The sequence below is a fragment of the Nicotiana attenuata genome, unplaced genomic scaffold (genome assembly GCF_001879085.1).
Source record: "Nicotiana attenuata strain UT unplaced genomic scaffold, NIATTr2, whole genome shotgun sequence".
NCBI classification, from domain to species: domain Eukaryota; kingdom Viridiplantae; phylum Streptophyta; class Magnoliopsida; order Solanales; family Solanaceae; genus Nicotiana; species Nicotiana attenuata.
In genome coordinates, this window is record NW_017670639.1 from 250,548 (window position 1) to 262,078 (window position 11,531).

At 34.2% G+C, this 11,531-nt stretch overlaps 1 protein-coding gene across 5 annotated transcripts; it reads left to right on the plus strand.

The window, feature by feature from the left end:
* Nucleotides 1-1,321: 1,321 nt before the first annotated feature.
* Nucleotides 1,322-10,788, plus strand: LOC109241800 (probable LRR receptor-like serine/threonine-protein kinase At5g63710). Of its 5 annotated transcripts, none has more exons than XM_019408586.1 (12): nt 1,322-1,423; nt 3,312-3,473; nt 4,058-4,190; nt 4,339-4,410; nt 5,298-5,441; nt 5,612-5,683; nt 5,788-5,853; nt 6,936-7,006; nt 7,090-7,230; nt 7,872-8,213; nt 8,914-9,308; nt 10,216-10,787. In XM_019408586.1, the coding sequence occupies exons 2-12, from the start codon at nt 3,353-3,355 to the stop codon at nt 10,525-10,527; spliced, it is 1,869 nt and encodes a 622-aa protein (XP_019264131.1). In that variant the 5' UTR covers nt 1,322-1,423; nt 3,312-3,352; the 3' UTR covers nt 10,528-10,787. The 5 variants fall into 5 exon arrangements, with proteins under 5 accessions (XP_019264131.1, XP_019264129.1, XP_019264127.1 ...); XM_019408584.1 differs by lacking the exon at nt 1,322-1,423 and adding an exon at nt 1,435-1,502 and having other exon boundaries at nt 10,216-10,788; XM_019408582.1 differs by lacking the exon at nt 1,322-1,423 and adding an exon at nt 1,513-1,650.
* The last annotated feature ends 743 nt before the right edge of the window (nt 10,789-11,531 follow it).

Genomic DNA, 11,531 nt, shown 5'->3' on the forward strand with positions numbered 1-11,531 from the left:
TTAGAATAATTTGTTTGTAATAATAATTTTAGTATTAACAACAAAAATTTAATAATATATTTAAACAATTCAGAATGAAAGAAAATAAAGGTTGTAAAATATATATTCCATGCATGTAATATAAAATTATTATTTAAATAAAAGTATTTTTATAATATATATTATATATTTTTGAAAATTATGCTCAATCATATTATATATATTCCAAGCACGACTTAACATAGCATATTTTACCCTATACAGATAGTCCCCCTGCTTTCCAGTGACATAACTTTGTGCCGTCGAAAAGTTGGTAGAAATATAATAACATAATTGAGCATAATTTTTAAGAATATATAATGTATATTATAAAAATACCTTTATTTAAATAATTATTTTTATATTACGTGCATGGAATATATAGTTTACAACCTTTATTTTCTTTCATTCTGTGTAAATAAATTTTTGAATTTTTGTTGTTAGTACTAAAATCATTATTACTAAAAAATTATTCTAATTAAATTTTGTTACTATGCTCATTATTTTGTTATTACAACATTATATATGCTTAAATACTTTTATTTTTTTTATTTATAAATAATATTTATTTGTTCTATAGGTAAGTCCATAATATAAATTAAAAAAGGAAAATTATAATATTAAAAAGTTTAAAAAGAATAAATAGAAGATAAATGTTTATAATTTAGAGGGTAAAATAGGTATTTGACAATCCAAAATTTGGAAAATCTAGTTGAGTGACCTTCTGAGTGCAATAGGCATAGTTCAGTGACTTTGTTGTTACAAATGAAAGTAAAATGACTTTCGAAAATAATTTGGGATAGTTGAGTAACCATTTGAGTAATGAACTCCGTAAGTCTATAGGAAAAAATTAATCGTTAACTCAATACAACGCTTGGTTGCCTTATTAAGTTCCGCATTGATAATACCTACACAAGTTATATCTAAGAATGTGCGTATTATTTTTGTGAAATACAATATAAAATAAGAATACATGTATCCCTACATAAGCAAGAGTAATTAAAGATAAAAAAGTAATCTATCCCCACATAACAATTCCTACATTATTATTCAACACAAAACATTTCATATAGTATTAATCAACCCATAAACAATCTTCATAACTTCAAATTCTATCGACTTAATATTCTACCTCAAAGGATTCTGGTAGGATAAATAAAATTCTTCTTCAATTAACAAGAGGTCACAAATGAGATAGCGAAAAACCCAAAAAAAGAAAAGAAAGGGGAGAAAAGAAAATATGGGAACTGGTGACATGATCATTATCCAAATAAAAAAAAGATATTGTTCTTGCTTTAAACAACAGGGGAATGTGATCATGCTATAAAGAAGCTTCTGAATATTAAAGCAAAAAGAAGAATGTGGTTTTTCCTGTATTAGTAGTGGGCTTCTCACTCATCTCCAAGTAGACTCTTTTTAGTTCCACTCACTCTTTACCCTTCTCTCAAAAATTGTTCTATTCTTGCTTTTCTTGAAAATGCTTGGTGGGTCCCTCCTACACTAAACCCCCCTCAATTGCCCATTTGAATTGAATCTTTGCTATTCATGATGTCAATTACTATCTGCTACTACTACTCTTACTTGTATTTCTTCATCATTCTTTGCAGCCTTCAAAATCCATGGCTTTTCCTGGTCAGTTGTCTATATACATGTTTTATTATTTTCTTGATCTTTAGTGTATATTGAACTGGGGTCTGGCATGGTAGCTAGAGTTCATTTTGTTTTTGTCCTTTAAATGCAGCAGAAATGGTAAAGAAGTAAACATACAGTAACAACAACATACCCAGTATAGTGGATATAGTGTACGCACACCACCTTACTCCTACTTTTCCGGTAGACTCTCAGCTCAGGAAAACATACAAAGAAGTTCAACATATAACATATTTATGGTGTCAGTTGATCAGTTTATACAGTGTAATTTAAAGGGGGAAGGGTGCCAATTGACTCCCCTTGGATAAGGGTAGCTCCACCCTCGATATTCTGGAAGGCTCTTTACTGGATGCTTAACTGAAGTGACCTTTAGTTGTAAGTTTCTTGGCTGCAACTAATATGTCTGTCTAGAATTAACTGGAGAGGTACATGAGCAGGTCCATAGTGCTATATAATAAGGTGGTAAAGTCTGTTCTTAGTAGTAATCTTAACTGGTGGAAATGCTTTAAAATCACGAAGCAGGTCAAGTAAAAACACAATTGCAAAATGAAAAAAAGAATAGAATTTGACTCTGATATCTTAGTAGCATAAGTAAATATACAACAACAATAGACACAGTGTAATCTTACAAGTGGCGTCTGGGAATGGTAGTATGTACGCAGTCTTACCCCTACCTTATGAAGGTGGAGAAGCTATTTCTGATGCATAAGTAAATATCAAAATGAAAAAAGGCATAGAAACGACTTAGCCCCACGAGCTGATATCTTCCAACACTATTAGTTTCTTTCATAGAAGTATGCCTTTGTATGATTGCTGAAATCTTCTTGTCTAGGAACGCTAGCCTTTCAGCAACAGTAATTAATTTTGGCTCTTCTATTCTTGCACAAATTGAGCATTAACTAAATTGGTGGCACAAAAAAAGAGGTTACTTTTAGAATCAATGGGAATCCTCATCATGCTGCATCAGGACAATGCCTATTTCTTTGACATCATTACATGGAAGAAGTTTTACATGTCACCTTTTCTCTAATACAAATTGCAAGTCATGTTGATGTTTCTTTGTTATTCTTGTTAGGTGTTTGTCCCGATTTTCTTACCATATTTAGTTTTTCTATCTTTTGAAGTAGATGACAATATATTTACCATAATTGAGTTTTTCTTTTTCTGGAAGGATATTGTAAATCTCTCATATTTGGCTAGTCCCTCTTCTTGGAGGAAAAAGTTTGGACTTCTATAAATTGAGGATCCTTCCTTCTTATTCAGTAGCATCCACAATGTAGCCATATGGATTTGAGAGTTTTGTTTAGGGGGACAACTTTTCGGGACAAGTGTTAGTGTGTCACTTGTGTTTGACTCTTCGTGAGGTTGTTCTCTCGATATTTTGTACTCTCTTTTATATAGTGGATTGCTCATCTCCGCCTGTGGATATAGGTCAAATTGACCGAACCACGTTAGATGTTTGTGTCTCTTTTGGTATATTTCTCTTTTTTGTCTGATTTATCGTTATTCAAGATTTGTTTTACTAGCTTCCGCATGACACCTGATTATTTCGATCCTAACAATTTTGTGTGCATTTCCTCCGTGGATACGATTCGGAAAAAGTTCATAAATCTCCTCATTGTTGGATATTTTGTTTTGTGTAGAATATCATAAACAAGGAAAACAATCAGTTGGAAGCTCTCCTATGGTTGATAGAGAAAATTCAATGTCCGCGGCCTTTTCTTTCCGGCATTTTCACTTGAACTTGTTGATGCTCCTACTTTTCTGCAGCAATGGTCTCTCCGCAAATGATGATGATATTGAAGGTACGGGTTATAGGTTTTGGTTACTGAATCTGTGAAAAAATTTCGTGAATGGAATTTATTATTTGGGGAAGAGACCTATCTATTCACTTTGTTGAATATTGTGGTTGCTGGTCCCGATTCTTGTCATTCATAAAATCCATGCTGCTTTCATCAGGAAAAAAGAGAGAGTATAGTTCCCATTTAAGTAAGTGTATGTTCTCCTTAAACTATTTTAGCTGAATCAGAAAACGTTAGATAGACTATTGAATATCAGCTGCAAATTCATGTTAAATGGCCTCAAAATATACATATCAACATTCAGTTTGTACTGACTTCATCCTCAATGTTCTGGTACAATTGAAATGATTTTAAAGTGATGGTTGCTTATATGGGCATCATAGCTCGACTTGTAACGTAATTCAAGAACTACTATAGGCAGTACATAGCACCCGACGAATAAGAAACAAAAATATCAATAAGTTGAGCTTCAATGGAGAAGTGAGGATTCATAGAGCCGACCCTAACTTGTTTGGGACTGAGGTGCAGTAGTTGTTGTTGTTTTTATTGAATCGCTTCTGTTATTAATATTTTGGTCATCATTTCAGGTCATGCTTTGATTGATTTGCTGAGGGCTCTGAATGATTCCAACAATAGAATCACAGATTGGAACATTCATTTAGTGTCTCCCTGTTTCAGTTGGTCTCATGTTACATGCAGAAATGGAAATGTCATATCCTTGTAAGTTCTTTTCTTTCTGTTTTAAGTAAATGAATATTGCAGGAACTTACATTTTATTTCCTTAGTACGAGCCGAAAATCATGACACAAATCGCGTATTGATCTAGACAGTTTTGTTTATTCACTTTTTAAATATTTTTATCATACAGGAGCCTAGCTTCTAACGGATTCTCAGGAACTCTGTCGCCGTTGATAACCAAATTGAAATTTTTGGTTAGCTTGTAAGTTTGCTGCATTTTGTATTAAATTACTAAGTTTTATTTCCTTCTCTTATTTCCTTATCCTGCATATCTTTCACCTGCTTGAGATTATGCTACTTTGATTAGTCTTAAGTTTCTTTTGGTAAATTCCTTCTGTATAAAGAATCTTCTACGAGAATCATCAAGATGTATCAGAGGCAATTGTATATGAATTTGTTATTGGAGATTTTTGAATTCTCAATGTATACAAGTTGTATAGTCCAACCCAGGAAAAGTAATCAGGTACATGTGATGTGTCCAATCACATAACTAGATAATTTAGTATTTCAAGGATGGAAGTCATCACCCTTGTGGGAATTTCGAACAGCACATTTAGCAGTAGTTCAGAACTTGCTTTGTTTTATTTTTCCCTCCTTTAGTTCATCAGGAGAAAGTGGTATCAAATTTTGGACATATTTGCCACATTAGGGGACAGTGGTGGATCTAAGTGGAGTCAAGGGGGTTCCTTTGTCGGGAAATTACACTATCCAAATAGTGTAAAAATGATTTGTTTTGGTTATATGTAAGCAGTTTAATTTCCTTGACATGAAGAAAAATTCTAGTATCATAGTAAAGGGGGTTCAAAAGTTGCTTTAGATAATAGGATTAAATTCTAACAGTGACATCCTAGAATTTTCTTGAATCCCCTTGTATAAATGGGAGCCACAGTTAGGGAAGTAGCAAATTCAAGTCCATGACAAGTTTTGAACAGGCAATGAAGCATGATGATCACTAAGCCAAAATATGAAGTGTTAACTATCTTAACTTGCTGCTTGGAAAATTATTTAGTCAATTTTGACACTAATCTTCAGTGTCTTGGCAGGTCAAGGAAAGTCATGAAGCGTCTAAAATGCTTTTGGTCTATGCAGGGATTTACAGGATAATGATCTATCTGGTGTCTTACCTGATTACCTTAGCAGCGTGTCAAGTCTACAAAACTTGAATCTGGCAAACAATAGGTTTTATGGCTCTATTCCAGCAGCTTGGGGTCAGCTCCACAATCTTAAGCATTTGTAAGTGATTGTTTTTCTTTGTTTCTCTCCTTTTTGCCTAAAGTACCAGTCCGCTTCTCTAAGTAAGACCTCAACACTGTTATTGTTAAACGGTTTGGAATTCACACATCTTCAGTATAGAGCATTCTTGCAACAAAGTCTTGCTGTGATATCCTTTTGTCCTGCATCAGGGTCATGAGAGGAAATCATGTAACTGGAACTGTGCCAAACTCACTTGTAAATATCACAGGCTTGAAGGAACTGTAAGAACTATGTTAATCTTTTGCTCTTCTTTTGATGTTTGATGTTTTCATTTATTTATGGAACTTTCTCCTGCTGTGCTGCTTACCTGTTTTATCTCTCACAGGGACCTGTCCTCCAATGATCTGAACGGAGGTATCCCACCGCAGTTGTTTTCAATACCAACATACAAGTAATGTCATCGTTTTATTCTGTTTCTTTCTACTTGTTAAGCCTTGAAATAGTTGTTCTGCTTGCGATGTTGAGCTCTAATCCTCCCTTGCACACAGATATATATTGTCTTTACACAATCTTATCTGGATACCTTGTCGGTTTAGTGGAACTTGGAACCTTTAGCTCCATTGGAAGTAAACTTCCTTCCTTTTATCATGAATAACTATGGTAACTGTATTATGTTTTTTACCATAAAAAACAAAATAATAATTGTGATAAAGAATACTCAAAATTGTTCCATTTTTAGAATAATATCTTACGGGAACTTCTATATATTGCTTTGATCTTCACATGGTCAGAACTCTTGCTTTTCATTCTAACAACCATGACGGAATGTTCAAAAGGAGCGATGTGCTTCTTAACGTACTTGAAACACACAAGACTATTATCAAACTTATTGTTGCAATGCACAACGTTGCTGGAGCGGACAAAGTCATGTTAATGCATTTTATAGTTGGCTGTACAATTTGTCATGTTAGCTGCAGTGACAAAAGGAAAAAATAAAAATAAAAAACAATATCATTTAAGTGATGCAGTTACTAACCCATTCTTCCTCTTCGCTCTCCTTGGCCAATCAAAAGAAGAAATAAAAGGAAAAGAACACCTCTGGTTACTTAAGTAGTTCCTAAATGTTCGTCTTCGACAATGTATCATGAGTTCTTGATAGTTCTAATATAAAAGAATATAATATATTTGAAAATCTTTAGTAAAGTCATGTTAAGTGAACTTGTGCATTGCATTGGGTTACATTTGGTAATAATTTATGCTCATTCATGTGAAGCAATGCAAGATGCAGTAATAAACCTTTAGTGTTGGAATGTAATAACTTGCTTCCCCTTTTGATCATTAAGCTACTCTTCAAATGTAATAGTACAACCTAGATGTATCCTGGATGTGTTACAGGTCCTACTATGGTTGGAAATTAGATTATATAAAATCGGAAAGGAGAGAAATGTAACAGTACATCCTAGACTGCATCATTCAAGTTGGAGCTGTTAAATATTGACTTTAGTTGCTTAACATCATTCATCATCATATCAGTTTTTCAGGAACTCATCTTGCTTGTGGCAATGGCATTCAGCAACCTTGTATTTCTAGTTCCTCCATCCCAGGTTATTAGTTTTTTCACAAGTGCGTCTTCAAGTTCTAGCCAACAAATGATCTAGAAACAGTTGTTAAGTTATAATTGTTTCAGCAGTTCCGACCAGAAGACCACAACTCCAGGTTGTTATTACTGGTGCAAGCTGTGGTGCGTTCCTTCTTCTCTTAGTTGGGGCTATTGTCACATACCGATGCAATCATAGGCATAAACATGATCAATTTTTCGATGTGGAAGGTATGCTTTACTCCTATTTCTTTCAACAGAAACAGTAGCTTTTCCTTTTGTGTGTAGTTTCAGATTTCAATAATGTCTCAATTGGAAATTGATAAAGATATCCAGACTAGGTTAACTGTCATACGGTATTTTTGTACATGCCCTGAAAGCTACTAATACCCTTTTTTTTGTTCAGTTCCCAATAAATCTAGATTTTTCTGGTGAATTATTTGCCTTTTTTAAGTATTAGCTAACACTAAAAGACATCACAAGAGTTTCATTATTTGAGCAGTGTTCAAGCTAACTTTATTTGGAAAAGATAACAAGTGATAACTACAATACACGTAAGGCAAATCATCCGGAGCTGCAAATGCACATAAGTAGAGGAAATATGTCAGAGCCAATGATAGTATAACACTATTTGTAATATTACATTAATTCATATTCCTTGCATTGTTACCTATAAGCTAAACCTCTCACATTTATTGCAACCCGTCTGGAAAAAGTATAACATGACACATAAAGCAAAAAAGCAAATAGATGTGCTGTAATTGAACAAAATTCCTTAATTGATTGCAGTCCATATCTTAGATCTCCTTGATTTTGTCACAGCATTTTTTAGAAAGTAACTGCTAATGCCATCTACTTTTTCGGCATTTTAGGTGAAGTGGAGCGCAACATTTCCTTAGGCCAACTCAGAAGGTTCTCATGGCGCGAGATACAGATTGCAACCGACAATTTCAGTGAAAGCAACATTATCGGACATGGAGGATTTGGTAAAGTGTACAAGGGCTATCTTATAGACAGCACAAAAGTGGCCGTGAAAAGACTCACGGATTACCATAATCCTGGTGGGGAAGCTGCATTTTTGAGGGAAGTGCAGTTGATAAGTGTTGCAGTTCATCGGAACCTTCTACGTTTGATTGGGTTCTGTACAACCTCTTCTGAGCGGATTCTTGTTTATCCATTTATGCAGAATCTTAGTCTGGCATATCGGCTAAGAGGTATGCCCTTATTACTCAGAACTTTTCTTGTTGTTCTTGATATTGTTCAGTATTTCTTAGTTAGAAAGTCTAGTCATATTAGAATACGAAAGTTGATTAGCAAGTGATAAAAAAGTGGATCTCTGATTAAAATATGAACGCATTGTGTATATTTTCCGAATGAATTTAGCTTGCTTTTCCTGTCAATCTTTGAACCTTTGTTTTGGCCATTGCTCGGTTGCTTCATAAGTAAACAAAATTGACATAGCAATCAAGTCTCATATAATACAAGAATATATCCAGGTTGTGTAGTATCCTGAAATGCTACATCCAACAGATTCTAGTTTTGAGGCTATGGGAATAACTGGTCAAAAAGAAATTTGAAAGGAAGACATAAAATTTGGCTTATATAAATCTTTCTTCTCATAAATTTCAATTTGGATTTTGAAAGATATATCATGATTATCGATTTTTGCCCCTTCGGGTTCCTAATCAAATAGACTCCATTACGGAAGAATGACACTATTATTTTAACTCAATGTCACCAAGTTACTGGCACTGTCAAGAACCGAAAAGTGTTTAGTTGTTTTTCAAATGGTTCTTTGTAGGCAATTGTGACAATAGTACAAAGTATAGTTGCTTGCATGATTTTTGTGAACACTAGGATATTGCCTCTGATTCTATACGTGTGGATTTTTTTTCTCTTTTTCACTTTTTTCAGATTTAAAACCGGGAGAGAAAGCCCTGGATTGGCCAACGAGGAGACGCATAGCTTTTGGAGCAGCCCACGGTCTAGAGTACCTACACGAGCATTGTGATCCTAAGATCATTCATCGAGATCTAAAGGCAGCAAACATCCTCCTAGATGATAACTTTGAACCTGTTCTTGGAGATTTTGGACTAGCAAAATTAGTTGATACAAAGCTGACTCATATTACAACTCAAGTTCGTGGAACAATGGGCCACATTGCCCCAGAATACTTATCTACTGGAAAATCATCTGAGAAAACAGATGTGTTTGGATATGGTATTACCCTTTTAGAACTTGTAACGGGGCAACGTGCAATTGACTTTTCACGGCTTGAAGAAGAGGAAGATGTCTTACTACTGGATCATGTAAGTCCTACTTCCATTTTTCTGATAATTAATACCAAATATTTTGACTTCAGTTCTTTTGCTATAAGTTGCATATGCGAATTTGGTATACCCACGGGTCTCTTCTTTTAGGTGCTGACCAGGTTAGGGTGGTGTACTGTATTCATGTTTTTTTTTTTTGGGCTGAATCAGTAAAAGCAACCATAGGAAAAACAGGAATATAGTATAAAAAATATAGAGAGAGGAGGACAAATTTTACTCGTAATGTCGTAGAGAGAAGGTTATGCAATATAATTCCAACTACCAATGATCTTTCATTAGATATAGGCTCTATTTTCCTGCAGAATAATATTAAAGATGAAAATGTAATACATACGCAATTAAATAGTCTGGTTGAAATGGAGTGTTACAGGAATATTATGCGATAAGAGGATGCCTACCAAAGTGAAAGGCAAGTTCTATAAAACGACTGCAAGACGCATTGTTATACGGAAGTCAATGTTAGATCTCTAAAGTTCAACATATCCACAAGATTTGTGTTGCCGAATTGTGGATGTCAAAATGAATGTATGGTCATAAAGAAAAACACAACAACACAGCAAACCCAGTGAGTTCCCACAAGTAGAGTCTGGGGAGGGTAGTGAGTACGCAGACCGTTCCCCTACCCTGGGAGAGCAGAGAGGCTGTTTCCGATAGATCCTCGGCTAAAGAGGCAACAAGTGGTAACAACAAGTCATAAAGAAAAATAGACAAGTTAAAAAGTGATAACATCCAACAAAATATGCAAGTAGCTTTCACGCTAGAGAATGTCCAACATCCTGTCAACTATGTAACCGTTTGTCTTTTTGTCTAAATATGCTGTTTTATTTGGATTGAAGTTCCTTTTTGTTTCTATTTTGACTATATATGTTATTGGGAAAAATTACAGATCAAGAAATTACTAAGAGAGAAAAGGCTTGGTGACATTGTGGACGGAAACATGAAAACCTATGATCACAAAGAAGTTGAGATAATCCTTCAAGTTGCATTGCTTTGCACCCAAAGTTCACCCGAGGAACGTCCTAAAATGGCAGAAGTGATCACTATGCTTCAGGGTGTTGGTTTAGCTGAAAGATGGGCAGAGTGGGAACAGCTTGAGGAAGTCAGAAATCAACAATTCTCCCTCATGTCGCGCCAGTTTATGTGGGCTGAAGACTCAACACATGATCAAGAAGCTATACAATTGTCTCAAGCAAGATAGAAAACATAGCTGTATAACATTTCCAATAATTTGCCTGCTTACTTTGAAGCTCAAGTATAGTTTTAGCTTTTGCTGTAGCCTAGGTATGTGTCATCTATGAGTAGTTTTATCATACGCTTATACTAAGTCGTATTCCTTTTTTACGAGGTATATATATATATATATATATATATATATATATATGTATGTATATTTTTTTGTGCACTTTTTTTATGATATAATACATGAAGGTATTTCGTATCGAAATAACTGCATTACCTATGCCTGAAAGGAGAAAGGAAGATTGGAATGCCAAGAAGTGTCTATTATTGAATTTACCTGACCCTGACTCGTTATACTAGTTCCTACTATAACTAATGTTGTATTGATGTATTGCTAGTGAACTTATCTTTTGTTAATGAGGCAAGTAAATTTTTGAAAAATCTGCACTTTGAAATTCTGAATAATCTGAGAAATATCTATATTCTGTGCCAGTAAAAGCACTAAAAGCTCTTATTGAATTTGTCTTTTTAGTTTAGTTTCCCAACAGTTTTCCTCTTTCCAATTCCATATTCCAAAATAGCCTAATTCAAATTTAACGAGTTTGTAATTCCAGTTGACCAATTAAAAGGAAAAAAGGAGTTCGTAAGTCAAATCAGTATTTCATACTCACAAAAGGATATCTTCAATCTCTTCTTCTTTTTGACCCGTTTGTTCGTAGATTTTTTTTACTTTTTTTCAGAAAAAAAACATTTTCATTATCAAGTGTGTATTTTGTACAATTTGGGGGCCCTTGCTCATGTTAAAATGGCTGAAATAACATGCCTGAGGCCACATGATTAAGCTAAATAAATAATTACTACTCTCGCTATTTCAATTTAAATGACCTTTTTTTCTTTTGGCACACTCAGAAATTGTTAGACTCCATTATATATCTGTGCAACTAACACAACTTTCAAAAACTTAGAATCATTAAACTGCCAAATTTTGACACTGATGTGATGTTTTCAATCACAACTTTAATT

Bases quoted from the DNA above. Each gene is read 5' to 3' on its own strand.
- LOC109241800 (XM_019408582.1), top strand. The intron at 4,191-4,338 runs GTAAGTTCTTTT...TTTATCATACAG, and splicing joins AATGGAAATGTCATATCCTT to GAGCCTAGCTTCTAACGGAT. The intron at 7,007-7,089 runs GTTATTAGTTTT...TAATTGTTTCAG, and splicing joins TTCTAGTTCCTCCATCCCAG to CAGTTCCGACCAGAAGACCA.